The following is an 18,530-nucleotide window of genomic DNA, read 5'->3' as shown; positions in this document are numbered from 1 at the left end:
TGGTTTTTTCCGAGGTAACAACCACGCGTGTACTTGGCGCCCTTTTTTTACCTTTTTTGAAAAAGGTAATTTTGTACTGATACGGAGATACGTCGTCGTCTCTCAATCAATATAACATATATATATCAGAAAATGTCACTTTCACTTTTTCGACGCTGGCGGCGCAGGTATCGCCAGTTTCGATATCGCGCGCGTATTTCGATCGATCTAGTAGGCAAATTAAATAAGGTCGATAGACTTATCGGTCAGGAGGAAGATTTCTATTTAGGTAAATTAGGTATTAGGTATATAATACATATTGAGTCAATTGCTTCATGTTTATCTGGAGAGATTTCGTATCCTTACATCGTATTACCACCGCTGCCGGAAAAGAAGGTTCTCTACGCTTGGCAGAAAGTGCCGCTAGGGAATTTTTAAGTCAATTCTTATGAATCAAGCTTGAATTCGACGTCTAGGTATCCCAGGTTGCCGATGACGAGGTCCAGATAGTGCGCTTCATAGTTTTCGGTGTCCAGGTGTAATAATACGTTGAATTCGATGTCTACGTGTCCCAGGTTGCCGATGACGAGGTCCACATAGTGCGCTCCGTAGTTTTCGGTGTCTACGTGTATTAATACTTTGAATTTGATGTCCACGTGTCCCAGGTTGCCGATGACAGGATCCAGATAGTGCGCTTCATTGTTTTCGGTGTCCAGGTGTAATCGTACGTTGAATTCGATGTCTAGGTGTCCCAGGTTGCCGATGACGAGGTCCACATAGTGCGCTCCGTAGTTTTCGGTGTCTACGTGTATTAATACCTTGAATTCGATATCCACGTGTCCCAGGTTGCCGATGACGGGATCCAGATAGTGCGCTTCATAGTTTTCGGTGTCCAGGTGTAATCGTACGTTGAATTCAATGTCTAGGTGTTCCAGGTTGCCGCTGACGAGGTCCACATAGTGCGCTTCGTAGTTTTCGGTGTCCAGGTGTAATAATACGTTGAATGCGATGTCTAGGTGTCCCAGGTTGCCGATGACGAGGTCCACATAGTGCGCTCCGTAGTTTTCGGTGTCTACGTGTATTAATACCTTGAAATTGATGTCTAGGTGTCCCAGGTTGCTGATGACGAGGTCCAGATAGCGCGCTCCGTAGTTTTCGGTGTCTAGGTGTAATAATACCTCGAATTCGATGTCTACGTGTCCCAGGTTGCCGATGACGAGGTTCACATAGTGTGCTTTGTAGTTTTTGGTGTCTAGGTGTATTAATAACTTTAAATCTGAATGTAGGACACGTAGATATCGAATTCGAGGTATTAATACACGTAGACACCAAAAACTACGGAGCGCACTATGTGGACCTCGTCATCGGCAACGTGAGACACCTAGACATCGAATTCAACGTATTATTACACTTGGACACCGAAAACTATGGAGCGCACTATCTGGAACCCGTCATCGGCAACCTGGAACACGTGGACATCGAATTCAAGGTATTAATACACCTGAACACCGAAAACTATGGAGCGCACTATGTGGACCTCGTTATCGGCAACCTGGGACACTTAGACATCAAATTCAAGCTTGATTTATAAGAATCGACTTAAAAATTCCCTAGCGGCAGAATTAAAATTATGTCATGACATAATAAAAATTCGCTGAATTAAAATTATGTCTAGACATAATAAAAATTGGACGAATAATAGTAATCTTTCGGAAGTAGAGGTTTTAAGCTTGAAATTTAAATTTTATTCATTTTTAAAGATAAATTTAGTGTTCCTTCAATTTTTGTGAGAAATGTATAATTTACTTTTACTTAAATATTATTAATTTTTATGTATTTGTTGGTATTGCTAATTTTGTGAATAATTAAAAAATAAAAAATAAAAATGTTTTGCAGATCCTTGCTTAACACTACAAAATAGGTGATATCAGTACAAAATTACCTTTTTCAAAAAAGGTAAAAAAAAGTGCCAAGTACACGCAATGTATTTTGTAAATTCAAAATTTAACCTAAGTGGTAGCTTTATATCTTTTTCACAAAATTATATTATCTAACTTAACTCAAGTGACATGTATTTAAAAAAAAAAGATGTAAAATCTTTAATTTCTTCTTCACAAAATTATATTACCTAACTTAACTCAAGTGACATGTATCTAACCTAAGTGGTAGCTTTATATCTTCTTCACAAAATTATATTACTTAACTTAACTCAAGTGACATGTATTTCAAAAAAAGATGTGAAATCTTTAAATTAAATTGCGCAAATTGTAAAGAGAATATGTATATTGCTTTGAAAGATAATTGTTATGCAACTACTTTAAAGAAATAAAACCCAAGTGGTATCTTCGTATTCCTATTCAAGGGTCTTCCTATTCTAAACCCAAGTGATAATAGCTTCTTAATTCTCTTTAACAAATTTTTAATATTACAAAGAATCATTTTAATTACAAAGAATTAAAGAAGTAACAGTACAAAATAAAAATATTTAATTAAAACAAAATAAATAAATTTTTCTTGTAAAAAAACTTGGCGCTGCTTTTTTACTCCTGTCGCATTCTTCTCTAAATTATGTTTATTGTTTTTTATTCAATCAAAAATCTTAGTACTAATGTTTAAATTTTAATGTTTAAATTTCAAAGTCTAGCAGCGCCAAGTTTTTTTACAAGAAAAATTTATTTATTTTGTTTTAATTAAATATTTTTATTTTGTACTGTTACTTCTTTAATTCTTTGTAATTAAAATGATTCTTTGTAATATTAAAAATTTGTTAAAGAGAATTAAGAAGCTATTATCACTTGGGTTTAGAATAGGAAGACCCTTGAATAGGAATACGAAGATACCACTTGGGTTTTATTTCTTTAAAGTAGTTGCATAACAATTATCTTTCAAAGCAATATACATATTCTCTTTACAATTGGCGCAATTTAATTTAAAGATTTCACATCTTTTTTTGAAATACATGTCACTTGAGTTAAGTTAAGTAATATAATTTTGTGAAGAAGATATAAAGCTACCACTTAGGTTAGATACATGTCACTTGAGTTAAGTTAGGTAATATAATTTTGTGAAGAAGAAATTAAAGATTTTACATCTTTTTTTTTGAAATACATGTCACTTGATAGAGAATATACCGCGCGCGCGTGATGTAAAATTGTAAGATTAGACCTAAAAGGTAGTAAAATCGTAAAACGTAAATATCGTAGAAAAATTTCGCGAAAAAGCAAAGGCTCGTTCCAAAACAATAGCGGAAGGCTTATGAAATAGAATAAAAAGAAAAAATGATAAAAAATTTCCTCATACACATTCTCTGTTAAGCTCTGATATTTGTATGATTCTTCGTCCTTATGTTAGTTCGTCTATCGATTATCTGTCAGTAAGAAAGCATTTATACTTCTAGTAGACCGTCGTGTTATAGTTCTGAAGGCACTGTTCAAAAGTTTATTACATTTCTTGGAATAACGGGTCTTCGCAAAACACCTCTTCGAATGGTGCGACAAGGAGAGTCGTTATAAACATCGACATGACCATTGCACACGCCTCCTTCGGTCTATATCACAAAATTCAAAATAGAGTAGTCTCAACTTGACAGCCTGTGCCACAATGCCAATGCCGTATTTGTCGGGTCTGTGATCGGTTAGGAATTATCGTGAGCTAGCAAAAATCGAAGGTCAGAATTCAGGCTTATGATACGCAATGGCCGGTGCATTTCCATTAATTATATATCAATATCGTATCATCATATTACACAAACGCTTATTAATTTAGAGGTACATTGCTAAGGGTCTCGGTTTTTTTTCTTTTCAAGTTGCTCCCTACATTAATGAACTTATGACAATTAGCTAATTACGATTATTCAATACGACAGCGATTTGGCATACAATATTGGAAATTGTACAAAGATTCGGAGGATGCAATAGTATTTGAAAATATTGCTTTGTACATATATATATAGAAGAGAGAAGTGTGTGTGACGAACGAACGGTGGATATCTTTCTTGAAAAGAACATCAATGTGTGTCAAGGTAGTTTAAAGACAATATTTGAGCTCGGAATTTCTTAAAATTAAGCGTAAAAAATGTCATGTGCATAAAAATAATAAGACAACTCTCTACAGATGTTATAACGATCCTGCTATCGGATTTCCTTATCTAAGCAGGAAAACTTTGGCTACTGCTACACGCTATTTGTACTTCGGCGAAAAAGAGCCGAATTTACGATTCTTGCTAAGAACACCGATTGCGCATTTAGAAGAAAAAAGAACGGTACGCAGCACACACAGTACCTAACAGTACCAGCAACAGATCATTTATATGTTCAGGAAGACCTTAACAGTACTATATATGCTCACGCTTTAATAAACCTGAATTCTACGCACAACGATTGTAATGTCAGAGAAGCATTCACTGTACTCAGAGAGTGTACTTTTTGCCGGAATGTTTAAACGTGATATTTCTTTTCTTTTCTTTTTATATTCACACACAGCACTGGACTATTTGCGTTATTTGCGCTCATAAATTATTTAAAAGCTCTTAGTCTTTTGAACATTAAAGTCCAGAATGCTGCTCTGAGATATGAATGCTCTACAGAATGTACATAGTAGCAAAAGCGTCTAGACCACAGAATGTTCACATTTGCTCTGATGCAAAATATCGTTTTTTTTTTCTCGAGCTACAAAAATCAGGCTGATGCAATGGCAGATACTATGTAGATATATAAAAGTTAGCTTTACAACATGTAAAACCTGATAAAGTTCTTAAAAAATCTAAAGAACATTCCCTGAATAAGATCAATCACACGACAATTCAGTCCTCTCTAAGTATCGTACTTTGATCGTAGAACGCATCAAATAATTTCTATTAAGGGAATCAAAATTTTCTAAAGTAATATGTATATAATCAGTGATATATTCTCATGAATCTGTGGGTCCGTCATGGTACCAGCCTGGATCCGGCCAATCAAATCATGTGATTCCGTAGAGTCTAGACACAGACATTTCTCTTCCGCATCCGTACAGATGAGCCACTAAGATAGATCACGAAAAGTACGGAGTGGGCGTTAGAGGTGGGATTACTCTCTCGGAATCAGGCACTGCCTGGAACAGCACGGGTGATCTCTGATCCACTGTCGTGAACTGCATGATACTAGCTATGTTACCACATCGATAACAATAATTTGGGGCTGACCACACTGTGACGAGTTTGTCATTAAACATGTACCTATAACCTGCACGATAAAAATATGCGTCATCAATACATACTTCTGAGATATTTAAAAAAATCTGCGACAGAAATATTTGAGCAAAGACATACCTTCCTGAACTAATTGGTGCGCCCTACAGATGAGTTTAAGATCATTCACTTCCATAAACATGTAAGTCACTTTGCTGCCAAACAGCCAGCCTGCACCACGCGGACTTACTGTCCATGTTTCTACATCTTCTGGATCGGACCAGACCAAATCACAGAAAGCACCTGTAATATGGCAATTAAGCAACGACATTTTATTATTATTGTACAATAACAGTAAATATCCAGTCATGTAACTTTTATTATTATGTAACTTTTGCAATGACATATCACTTTATACAATTAATACCTTTGTGTGGAATCTCTTGATTCCTTTCAATCGTTCTAATTTGATCTAGTGTTCTAATAGCTGGAGACAATCCACCGTGTACACAAAGAACCTGTTCATCAATTAACTAAAACAGAATTTTATTCGAGCGTAATCAAAAGTAAAGTTACAATTTTTAAAAAAATATTTTATACAAATACTCACGGCAGCAACTGTGAGCAAGTCAAATACCCTACAACAGTACTTCCACGCATTAGCATTGCCGTACTTGTTTTGGCATTCATCTAGAACAGAAAATGAAGAGACCAATTACCGTAAAATCCACATAAACGTGCGTGATTTGTCTAGATTCGTGATTACCGCGTAGTAACGTTATCCTGTCGGACCATTTAGCTTTAAGTGTGAGCGGACGAGTAAACGTTTCTAAGCTATAGTAGCCCCGATCGACAAAATCTCCCAGGAATATGTAATTTGTATCTGGCACGGGACCACCGTTACGAAACAGTTCCTCTAAATCATAGAACTGTAATGAACAATCTGATGTATATTAATATCACGATTGTGTACAAATAACTATACAGCTACAAAACATTAAAATCGAAAAGTTGTGAGGCAATAGATAATGGAAGACTAATATTGTTGCGACGCTAATTCGGAAGATTAAAATCCGCTAAAACTTTACGTCGATCCCGTAGCGGTGAGCAAGGATGCTCCGACTTTGAGGTTAGTACAACATTCATCGCACGATACTGTTATAATTGCAAATCGGAAACGTACCTCGAGTCCAGCTCTTCTGCGATCAACGAAGTCGGGATCGAACGTGTCAGTCGTCACTTTCTGCCAAGCGTAGAGAACCTTCTTTTCCGGCAGCGGTGGTAATACGATGTAGGGATACGAAATCTCCAGATAAGCACGAAGCAATTCAATTTTCAGTATATCGCCGGCACGATTACGGTGTTACTGCCGTTTCGCGTACGCGTGTTGTCGCACCTTACCTCGCGACAGCGTGCGGCTCGTGCAAACGTTAACGCGCGGCCGCAATCGCGCGGCAGAAACGCCTCGTGTGAACAGGCTCCTTGACTCCTCCCAGGTAGCAGAGTGACGTCAAGATGACGTCTAAAGACGTCTTAATGACGTTAGAGACGTCATTAAGACGGAATTAATACGTCATTTGACGTCACTCTGCTACCTGGGCTTGATCTCAGTATCAGCTCCCTGCCGTCAATATATAAATAAATATAATAGGTTATTAACCTATGTAAACACTCACGTAAACGTAGTATAAACAGTAAAATAAGTAACAGTAATATATAAAATAAGATAATTAATTATAGGATAATTACATAAAACAATTACCTTGAATTAATCGTCGCGTCGCGTAAAGAGTCACGGTCGGTCTCGCTCCGCGCGTACTACCGTGTCTCTCGAGAATAGGTTAACTGATGAACTGACTGATGACAGCGCGCTAAACGCACTGTCTGCACTGCACTGCACTGCGATACTAACGCCGCTAGCCGCCAGTGTCGAAAAAGTGAAAGTGACATTTTCTGATATATATATGTTATATTGATTGAGAGACGACGACGTATCTCCGTATCTTAAAAAAAATTTTCACATTTCGACTTTGCGTCGCAATATCTCCGCTCGTAGGGCACGTAGCGGAAATATTATAAGAGAAACCCCCCCCCCCTAATTCGACCCCAAGCTATCAATCAAGCCTACTTAGAACTTGATCCGTTCACTCGTTTTCGAGATCTCAACATCTCGAGTACTCGCAACCCGTCGCGTCGCGTAAAAGAGTCACGGTCGGTCTCGCTCCGCGTATACTTGGCGCGAGACACTACCGTGTCTCTTGATACAGGCAATGAAAACATGGATGCAAACACGTTTTTCGCGTAGCGTGATATATAGCCGAGATTTGTTAGAGAGAAAATGGACGTACTTGATTCCCCTATAACTAATGAACATTTTTCATTGTTTTTCGTAATTTTTGTCCCTCGGTCGAGCTTTGTTTTCTTGGCTCCTCGGATTTGTCATTCCCACTTTTAGCGTTCTCCGGATTTTCTTTTCGCGCGGTATCTTTTTACCGTCGTGGCCACAGATACCAAATGGTCAAATGCGTGACATTACTCACACTAATTAAGCAAGAAAATGCTACTGGCCATTAGAGTCGTGTCTGAGGAGGAAAAATATTCATGAAGATATTTGTTGTCCGGCGAAGAAGATTAAATTCTTTTATACGTACAATGTTTTAAAATTATAACAATAAATTATATATATTTGAAAGTGTTCTCACAATACCGTTCAGAATTAAGTACTTTATTATAAGTACTATTAAATATTTTAAAGAAATGTTTAATATCATGAAGTCAAAAAACTGCGGAAATCACATTAATTGAATTGAAATTTTTCGCCTCAAGGAAAATACACTGATTGCATGTAAAAGTGGTTCTTGTGAATCAAGAAAGTTAGTTGAATAAATTGAAGTGAATGAAAGTAAGTTAGCGAGTGAGATTTCACTTTGAAATTTGATTAACTTTCTATTTCTGTTAATCGCCCTTATTTAAAGAAAAACTTGAACTTAAAGATGTATACTTTATATACCCCGAAGGGGCCTTAAAGGGCGTTTTGAAGGGACGTACCCAACCCTATAATTTCCTCCTTTACCATTACCATTTCCTTTGGACCAACGGTTTAACGTCTCTTCCGATTTCCGAAAGACGGAGCCCAGTTTTCCATCTAGGGATACCACCGCTACCGATTTCCACGCGAACCGAGGTCTACTCTCACTCACCTCTGCCTGCGGGGGAGGGGCGGTAGCCTACATGTCTATACACACATATATCAGAAAATTACTTCTTTTAGCATTAAAATTGTAAAACTTTAATTTGCTACATTTTGTAAATCAATGTCGTCCCCCCACTTTTTGTGCGTAGAATTACTCAGAAAAACCTCCTCTACAACATATTTAAGTGGCGATAAAATTGGCGAGTACTGATCTTTTATGCATATTTACCATTGGTGCAGATATTTACCACGATAACGAGAAGGAAGCAAAAGTGCATAACAATGGAACTGAAATATATTCTCTGCATCTGTACGAGTTTAGCGTTATTCTCTGCACATAAATTGAATAGTACTCGTATTCAGACATTGCCTGCTTATGCCATTGCTTGCAAGGCAGATGTTCTGAACTCAACTACATGCGGAACGAACTGAAAGATTTCCGAGACGCTGTCAATCAACGAATACTGTGGAGCTTGAAAGGTACGTAAAATTATAACTGAATCGCTATTAACTCCATTTACTCCAATTTAAAATCTAAAAAGCTAGTAAAAAAACAACTACTCATCTTTAGCTTGTATTGCATATTTTAATTGATCAATTTTACAATTCTTGAATTCTATTTAAATTAAATATATTGACTAGCTAATATCTTTTAATCTTTTAATCTTAAATTAATAATAGTATTTACGAAAATATTAGTGTAATAAATTAAGAGATTGCATTTGTGTTTATCATATTGCATGTTTATAATTTACGATGTATCATTTAAACCGAATATATGTTCTATATATGTGTATATATATATGTGACATTCCACGTCAAGTGGCCCCTCCCTCTGTCCAAAAATTGAAGCGACTTTAAATATTGAGTTTGGGCTTAAAATGTTCGTATAAGCGAGGGCTTTCGAAATTTGAGTGGCCTTTTTGACAAACTCCATAACTCCATGACCCCATAAGCAAAATAACCCAAAAACCTGATAAAGTGATCTTACAATATGATTTATACGACTTGTCTCATCTCAATAATCGCTTTAATTTAGCTGTTTGGCCCTAAAACCCTCATAAACTATTAACCCCATGACCCCTTGATCTTATAACCCTCAAAACCCTATAACCCCATAACCATATAGCCCCATAAGCTTCTAAACCCCTATAATCAAAACCATCGCACTTTGATTATTATCTTTCTATACCTCCGTAATCCTGTAATCCCATAACCCCTTGACCCTAAAACACCAAAACCAAACAAAAGACAGAATTAACGACCTAAAACAAACTGACATAGTGTACAAAATTAACTGCAGGGATTGTAGGGCCACATATATAGGGCAGACTAAAAGGCATCTGTGTACGCGTCTCAGGGAACACCAGAGCGATATTAGAAAACACGCTAGCAATCTTTCTGTAGTGAGTGAACACCGAATATCCTATGGGCATGATTTTGACTGGGGAAAACCTGAAATATTACATAAGGAAGGACAGACCAGAAAGAGAGAAATAGCGGAGATGTTTTTTATTAAAAAATTTGACGACACCATCAATTTGCAAAAGGACACGGAGAATCTTAACGTTCTCTACGAACATATCATAAAAGAAATATAGCTGGTCTCTCCTCTCCGCTGCTTCCCTCTCTATGTTCTTGCCTTTTATTGTTTACGGCACCAGTCTGTTTATAATTGTCAGGTTCATCAGTCTAAATTGTACCACCGCACTGCTATGTCATGTTACAAACATTTCACGAAATATACCGTTTAACGAATTTGTTATTACTTAGATTCCGACGCACAAATATGTAAGTTTCTGTTTCGTATAATATTGATATAATTTTCACTTAATTGCAAATTAATTTTGTGTCGTTTAGCTTTTAGATTCGGTGTAGTTAGGGCATTATGCTTGACTAATCGACATTTGTGAGTTTTGTATACACGCTTGAAAAGGACCGGATCCTCGGTCGAAACGTAGCGTTTTTCGATTAATAAATTTGGCCAGTTGGGTCGATTACAACATCTTTAGTAATTATACATTTAATTCTTTCGGTAAGTAATTTATAATAAATCTCTAGAATAGACATTTTTAGCTCTTTTGTTTTTTTACTCTTTACGCATAACGAAAATTGCTTTGTATTGACAGACAATAAAGTATGGCTGTGGAAGTTCATTGACAGTTATAAATACATGGGATTCATAGCAGTTGACATGGGATTCATAGCAGTTGATATATTTTTTTTTCAAGCGCATGTTTAATGACATTGAATTATATGTATTTACAAGTTAAAAGGAACGAAGTACCAAAGCCGATTGGTCGCGGAGAAAAATTAATTGAATTCTTTGTTCACGTAATAAAAAGATATATTCGGTAAGTTTTTATTATATGATGATATGTTTGAAGAACACAAAAAACAATACAAACAATATAATAAAATTATTGTAGTAATAATTAAAATAAGAGAATATGTTACAAAGATATTTGAATATTGATTTCAATGTAAGCTAAATACTAACTCTCTTTTTTTCACACGCGTCTGTAATAAAATTTTTCTTTTTAAGGCTGACACCGACTTACGTGACGGTGATAGGAATAGCGGATTTAAGCTCGGCTTGGTTTAATAAAACATCGCAATCTTACATGTACGAAAGGTCGCACGAAACTTGTGCGAAATATTGGTGGAGAAATCTTTTGTACATACATAATTTCTTTGGAATGGATAAAATGGTACAAACACGTTTGATTAAGATCAATTTGAAATTATACTAATAAAACTTTTCTAAAATTTTTATTGCATTACAGTGCATGAGTTGGAGTTGGTATCTATCCAATGATATGCAATTCTATGTAATCGCTATGGCGTTGTTTTTCATTTTCTCGACTATAAGGTATGTTAATTAACCAACTATTATAGTTAATGTCTTCTTCGAGTATACTTGAATAAATATATTATAAATTTCAGATACTTCTATGCCGCTGTTACGATATTGAGTGCACTTTTAATTATAGGCTCGGTTATTCTTAACGGTTATATTTCACACGTTTACGAATATATCGCGACGTAAGTTACTAAAGTATTTTACTTATTGAGAAATCAAGTTAAGAGAATGCTCTTTCTTATTGTTACAGATTTGATGAACAGAACAATCTTGCAGATATCTTTTATATCCCACCATGGATGAGAATGAATCCATTTATTATTGGGATAATTACGGGTTGCATTTTACATTTAAAGAATAATTTTGTTTTGAAAAAGGTAAAGTATATTTTTTTGTTTTATATAACATATTGAAAATAAATAGTCATTAAAATACTTATGGAATATATAAACTTATTCTATAGAAACTAACTAGTTTCATATAAATTAATTATATAGTATCGCATAAATGAAAATGTATTATATTAATTTGACATATACATTTCAGAAACATATAATTTTGTGTTGGTGCCTGGCTATTCTTTGCAAAGTATTCGTACTATTTTTGTCTTACTATCGATACAGATCCGTTCTAGCTACTTCTATTTATGTAGCACTGAACAGAACACTTTGGGGCACATGTATTGCATGTGTTGTAATAGCATGTTCCACTAAACACGGAGGTTCGTTTATTCATTAATAGATAAACACATCTTATAAAAATCGGCATATTTTTAATATATTAGTGATATATTTTAAACATTGTCATAGTTTAAAAACATCATTTTTATCATTGTATGCTTGCTTTGTTATAGGCATCGTTAATCAGTTACTCTCATTCAAGGGCTGGATTCCTCTTAGCAGGCTCACATACTGCGCTTATCTTTTAAATCCGATCATCATACAAGCGATTCATTTATATGGTGAAACGTCGATTCATTTTGAATTACTGTCCTTTGTAAGTATACATATATTTGAAATTTCAGCATTAATAGAGGAATATCGTGAAAAATGCATTAATTTTTTTTAACTTATGGTTCCAGATTATTATGACTTTGGGATACATTATAATCACTTACCTTTGTTCCTATGTATTATCTTTGATGTTCGAGATGCCCTACATTTTGTTAATGAAAATGTTTATTAAGTACCGCAATAAGCCATATAGAAAGAAAATGGAATCTTGTATACAAACCACATACCTTTAATGATTTAATGTTATACAATACGTGCCAATAGTTTTAGGACGATTGAATAATATAGACTACAAGATCCGAGGTAAAGTAAAACTGATTATTAAGGATGTATATCGCTTAAGTCAAAATAGAGGGATAAAGGTGAAATTTATAGAGATTGTGCACTTATATATCCCAAAAACCTGTGTTTTTGCGATCGATTGTCTGACCCGTTCAAAAGTTATTAACTTTTTAATTTCGTATGAGTTCTTATGGAGATTGACAGATTATCAAATATATGCATTCAGAATATAAAGAAAAAATAGAGAACAATTCTTGAAAAAATTACTATGTATAGAGGATACATTGGCATAGATTCTCAATAAATTTCACGATGATTCACTGACTAGTTTCTGAGAAAAGAAATAAAAACTGCAGCACTCTCACAGATCTTGGCGTTCGACCCTAAAAACACGGCAACGTCGCACTGCGAGCTCGGTAACTATATATATGTTTTTCACATTTTTGCTGCCGGTTTTCGATATTTTTAGCCGATGTTTATATACGGCCTCTGATGTCTCATTTCCCTTTATACCTTAAAAGTGGGTTTTTACATTTCAACATTTTTTAACCTCACTACTAACCTCAGCATGTTAATGATATAAAGGGTACTACCGGTAGCTCCGGTAACTTAGCCGGTCAACTTCGACTTTATTAATTTTTTTTTTTAATCGTTTGTTGGTCGTTTGTTGGTGATTTGGCCTAATTACAACGTTTGTTGGTTCTTAATTTTTTTTTAATTAAAAAAGAAAAATTAGCGTTAAGTTAGCCGGAAAAATCTCATTTTTAATTAAAAAACGGTCTAATCGATGCGTAATCGTTTGCTGATGATTGTTGGTCTAATTTTAGCGTTTGTTGGTTTATTATTAGTCTTAAAAATGAAAAATTATCTCACATTAAACCCGCATCTGCAGTAATCGAAGATTGGTTTATTTGCTTACGACTTGAGGTTTATTTCTATAAATGTAAGGCTAACATCTATAAAACTGGCTATGAATACGGGCCTTAACATCGGCAGAAAATCGCGAAAAGATCAAGAAACATGGTGGTATTTCCTGTCTTTTTGCGCCAAGCCATCGTTTGAACGAGAGACCGAGTGAGATTAAAAGGTAATTAATGTAGAATTCTATATGCTAATGTTTTAAGCAGAACGTTCTTTGATTTCTAATAGCGTTTTTCACTGGCAGAGCTGGTGCGCATTCAGTGCACATTAAAGCCGTCGTACACAAACCAACGTAAAGTGTATGTTTAGTATAAACAGGTTAAATCATGAAATCCTCAATATTCTTTATTGCTGATGTAAAAAACTACAATGCAACATATGTATTTTCATCGTGTCTTTATCTTTCTGTTTTTAGTTCACCTTGCAGCTGTCGCTGACATGCTTTGCCGAATACGTACTTAATTTTACGCGACTCAATCCCGACATGATGTACGTGCATCAGGATTCCGGTCTAACCCAGTCAGACATCGCGTATTTCAAATTCGACATCGATGACATCTCCGGAGAGTTAGACGCAAAGAGACCGGTACCCTTCCGCTTGACGCCCAATATCTTCGAATTTCTCACAACTATAGGTCAGTCAGACACAATCTCAATCTTCTCGTCTGTCGACGTGAAAATAAAAAGATATCTTGATATAGACATCCCTTGTGCTTGGATAAATTCAAATGTTATATAGAAATACTTGTAGTAAATCCGATATTCGTTACTGTGCAGACGGTTGCCAAATTCTTTCAGGTTTCACGATGTTAATTCTTTTGCAGGAGTTTGCGGACCATTGACCGCTAGCGCGATCGCCACAGCGCGCTGTTTGGTTCAGCCCACGTTCCAGCTGCATGCTATACTTCGCACAATTTTGCGGGATGAAGTGATCGCGGACCATAAACGGCAAGAAGACGCCGAGGGCACATCACAAGCGCCGACCGATCTGAAGGGTGAACTTCTGATAAAGATGGTGAACCACGCGGTCAACGCGATTGTCGGTAGACTAAATTCTCTCGCGAATTTCGACGCATTGACAGTAAGGTCAGCACACTAGTAGCCGCTGCCAATAGCCATGACAATCTCTGCAGAATGGATCCCTCGTGGCACCCATGGCTGTAAGATACAGAACGTTTGGCCTAACAACACATTTGTGCTATAACGAACGAGAAAAGGATTATAGTATATTGTGTTACAAGTGCGGAAAGTTGGCTGTTAGTCACGAGCGCGGGTAGGCGCATGAGCCTTCGGCCTTCGGCTCATGCGCCTACCCGCGCTCGTGACCAACAGCCAACTTCCGTACGTGTAACACATACTATTTTGTATTACTAGACACCACAGACGCGCGCTTCGCGCGCGCTATTTAGCTTTAACATTATGCTATTACTATTACACTATTAACTTCTTGATACACACAACTGTCAAAATATACGATGACAGCTGCAAATGAAGTAAGCGCAGCGAGATAACCAATCGGCATCGCGGAAAAGAGGCTTCAATTTTTCGATACAAACGAAAACATTATGCTATTACTGTTACACTATTAACTTCTTGATACACACAACTGTCAAAATATACGATGACAGCTGCAAATGAAGTAAGCGCAGCGAGATAACCAATCGGCATCACGGAAAAGAGGCTTCAATTTTTCGATACAAACGAAATTCACTCAGTTAACACGCCTTTTTAAAGTGGACTAGACATTACAGACGCGCGCGCTTCGCGCGCGCCATTTAGCTTTAACATTATGCTATTACTATTACACTATTAACCCTTGATACACACAACTGTCAAAATATACAATGACAGCTGCAAATAACTCGCACAACGCATCGAGATAACCAATCGGCATCGCGGAAAAGAGGCTTCAATTTTTCGATACAAACGAAATTCACTCAGTTAACACGCCTTTTTTAAAAGTGGACTAGAACAACACAGGCGCGCGCTACGCGCGCGCTTTTATTTTATTTCACGAATAGAACAACACAGGCGCGCGCTACGCGCGCGCATTTATTTTATTTCATCACGAATATACAACCATACATTTTTTATATTTTTATTAGAAGTGAAGAGGTAAGTCGCTAATATCGACATAGGTCCTCTAAAGCGACACCTTCTTATTTCTCGAAAACTAAACACCGCACTTTATTAATGCTGATGAGGACCTAATTTACTTATATAATTATAGACGTAAAAACCCATAGACGTAAAAACGAATCATTCAAAAGCAATTATTAAAAATAAAATTTACCCATATTTCTTTTACTAATTGTACAGTTTAAATAATAGTGAATATATTATTGATAATATTAGATCATTTTACATGTTTGTAACGTCCTAAAACTATTTAAATTTTTCTTTTTTTTTATTTTTCTCATAATGCAGTTTTATATTTAAATATAAAATTGAGATGCAACGTAAACTGGCATACTTATTGATAAAACAGATTATAAGGTAGTAAAAATCAAATCGAATAGAATAAAAAACACAGCATAAGAAGATCTTGCTGCGAAATTATGAGATAAATTTACTGGCATGCTGTCGGCATACTGCCAACATTTTGTTATGTGGGATAAAGCAATTGTGAAGCAACACACAGTAACAGACTACGAAGGTAGAAAATGAAAGGTTTCGAGTTAAATCCTGATCGGCTCTGTTAATTTTTCCGTTTACCCCTCTCGCTGTCCAAAATTTCCTTCCGTATCTTTCCTCCACCCTCACTACACTCCTTGTTTTTCTCGTATATTTCCATGATCCTCTTTCCCAATCTCTCACTCACCCATGGTTTTTTCAGACATCTTCCCAAAACCCTCCTGTCCACTGAATCAAATGCTGCCCTTAGATCGACAAAAGCAGCCTTCTTTTTCCTCTTTAATCGCTTCCCTATCGCATAATTCAGTGTGTAAATGTTGTCCACCACTCCTCTCCTCTTCCTAAACCCTGCTTGGCTTTCTGGAATCATCCCCTTCTCCACCATCTCTTCCCTCAACCTATTTGCTAATATCGACGCGTACACTTTGTACGCCGTCGGCATCAGCGTAATCCCTCTATGCTCACTCACCTCTTTTGCCCCTCTTTTTCGCTATCGGAACGACTACTCCGTCCTTCCACGCCTCTGGAAAACCCTCTCCTTTCCATACTCTCCTGCATACTTCCCATAACGCCTTTCTTAAACCACTTCCCTCATAACTCTACACTTCATTTTCTATCTCGTCCTCTCCCGCCGCTTTACCTTTTTCAGCCCTTTCAGCACTCTCTCTACTTCCTCCCATCCTATCTCCTTCTCTTTCTCCACTTCCCCCTCCGCCCCTTACTCTCCCTCCTCTCGTTCTCCTAGCCTTCGCTTGTATTCCGTTCCTTCTAACATCACCTAAAGTATTTATCCCACTCCTCTATTGTTATCTCCTTATTAATTTCTACCCTTCTTCTCCTTTCCTTGTTTATTACTTCCCACACCTGCTTCTCTGTTCTCGCCTCTCTTGCCTCTTTCAGCAGATTTCCCTTTTTTCTTCCTTTTTCCTCACACATTTCCTTATACTCCTTCTTTCTTCTCTTATGATCTTCTTTGTGTTTTCTTCCTCTTTTCCAGTCTCTTAATAACTTTTCTACCTCCTCCCTCTACTTCCTACAGTCCCCATCCCACCATACTCCCTTTCCTTCTGCCCTTCTTTTTACTCTTCTCACCCTTACTTCCATCTTAATTCTTTTTGTCAACTTTTCGACCTCTTTATCTATTGCCCCCCTACCTATTTATACCTCCTCCGTCCTTCTTCTAAACTCCTCTCTTGCCTCTTTCGACCAGTCCGTCTTTTAAACCCACCTCTCTCCCTCCGCTATTGTCCCTCTCCTGTCACCAACCCCCCCCCCTTTGTCCACCCGTACTGCTACTGATTGGTGATCCGAATCTACTTCACACCCCATCTCCAATCTTGTCACTCTTTCCCAAGCTTTTCTATCTCCTATTGCGTAATTGATCACTGTTTCCCCCCTTCCTCCTGTAAAAGTCACCTCCCCCTCCTCATCTCCCTCCTTTGCACCGTTCATATTTCCCATCCTTCCTCTTCCATCCATCTAATCAGCCCTTCCCCCTACCTATTTATCATTTTATCTTTTGATTTTCTTTCAACAACTCCCTCTTCTCCATCCTCCAGCGCTCCTTTCTCCCCTGTTCTCGCATTAAAATCGCCCCCCAATATCCATCTCTCCTCTCTCCCTTCCCCTCTTTTACCGATTTTATCTTACTCATCATCTTATCCAAGTTGCCGCTTACGTAAACTGTGCCAATCTCCATTTCTCCTTCTTCCATCTTACTTCTCTAATCATTAAACTCTCCTTCTCCACCCATTCTTCTTCCTCTTCTAACCCTTTTCTGACCTCCCATCATTATTCCACCTATTGCTCTTCCTTTTCTTCCAACTCTTTCTTTCCTTGCACCCTGTATACTCCAGTTGAACTCCTTTGGCACCCTATTCTTCATTTTCTCCCATTCCTCCTGTTCCAGCCACGTCTGCACCAACCTCACGACATCCCACTCTTTTATCCTTTCCCAAAACCCTTTCTGTTTTCCCTTCACTCCCGCTACATTCCAAAAGCCTATTTTTAGGCTTCCTTCCTGTTCCTTCCTTTCTTCCTCCCTCCTTAATTTCTTTCTTTCCCCTTCTCTTTTTCTCCCCTCTTTTTCCTCTCTTTCACTCCTTTTTACTTTCCCCACTTTACTCTCTCTGACTCCTTTCCCCCCTCCCCTCAGCCTCATCACACTCCCTTTTTTCCTACTTTTCCTCTCCTCCCTCTTCTCTCCGCCCTTCCCTCCTTCACCACCATCCCTTTCACTACTACATTGTTTTTCCTTCTGTCTCTCTCTTCTAACTCTCTCCACTTTTCTAGCTTTCTTACCTTCGCTTCCCTTGCTTTATCTCTTTTTCCTATCTCCCACTTTCCTTCATCTTTCACTTTTCCCTGCCCTTCCTTCCTCCCATTTCTCTCCTTCTTTATACTCTCTAGCTTCCTCTCAACTTTCCTATCTCCTTCTTTAATTCCTCCCCTTTCCTTCTGCCATTTCACCTCTCTCTC

The 18,530-nt window shown here is 37.2% G+C and overlaps 2 protein-coding genes across 2 annotated transcripts; one reads left to right on the top strand and one right to left on the bottom strand.

The window, feature by feature from the left end:
* Window positions 1-3,370: 3,370 nt before the first annotated feature.
* LOC139785491 (serine/threonine-protein phosphatase 6 catalytic subunit-like) lies at window positions 3,371-7,426 on the bottom strand. The gene is made up of 8 exons (XM_071724643.1): window positions 7,392-7,426; window positions 6,548-6,668; window positions 6,330-6,452; window positions 5,913-6,075; window positions 5,757-5,836; window positions 5,574-5,679; window positions 5,288-5,449; window positions 3,371-5,201 (listed from the first exon to the last, which is right to left on the bottom strand). The coding sequence occupies exons 1-8, from the start codon at window positions 7,424-7,426 to the stop codon at window positions 5,011-5,013; spliced, it is 981 nt and encodes a 326-aa protein (XP_071580744.1). The 3' UTR covers window positions 3,371-5,010.
* A 2,975-nt stretch (window positions 7,427-10,401) lies between these two features.
* LOC139785493 (nose resistant to fluoxetine protein 6-like) lies at window positions 10,402-13,895 on the top strand. The gene is made up of 10 exons (XM_071724645.1): window positions 10,402-10,693; window positions 10,885-11,050; window positions 11,126-11,211; window positions 11,286-11,384; window positions 11,453-11,579; window positions 11,749-11,923; window positions 12,056-12,198; window positions 12,284-12,518; window positions 12,865-12,913; window positions 13,446-13,895. The coding sequence occupies exons 1-8, from the start codon at window positions 10,581-10,583 to the stop codon at window positions 12,446-12,448; spliced, it is 1,074 nt and encodes a 357-aa protein (XP_071580746.1). The 5' UTR covers window positions 10,402-10,580; the 3' UTR covers window positions 12,449-12,518; window positions 12,865-12,913; window positions 13,446-13,895.
* Window positions 13,896-18,530: the final 4,635 nt, after the last annotated feature.

This window comes from Temnothorax nylanderi, unplaced genomic scaffold (genome assembly GCF_030848795.1).
Source record: "Temnothorax nylanderi isolate EJ_2023f unplaced genomic scaffold, tnyl_v1.0 TNYL_tig0814_pilon, whole genome shotgun sequence".
Lineage (NCBI taxonomy): Eukaryota > Metazoa > Arthropoda > Insecta > Hymenoptera > Formicidae > Temnothorax > Temnothorax nylanderi.
This window is presented reverse-complemented; position numbering and strand designations above follow the sequence as displayed.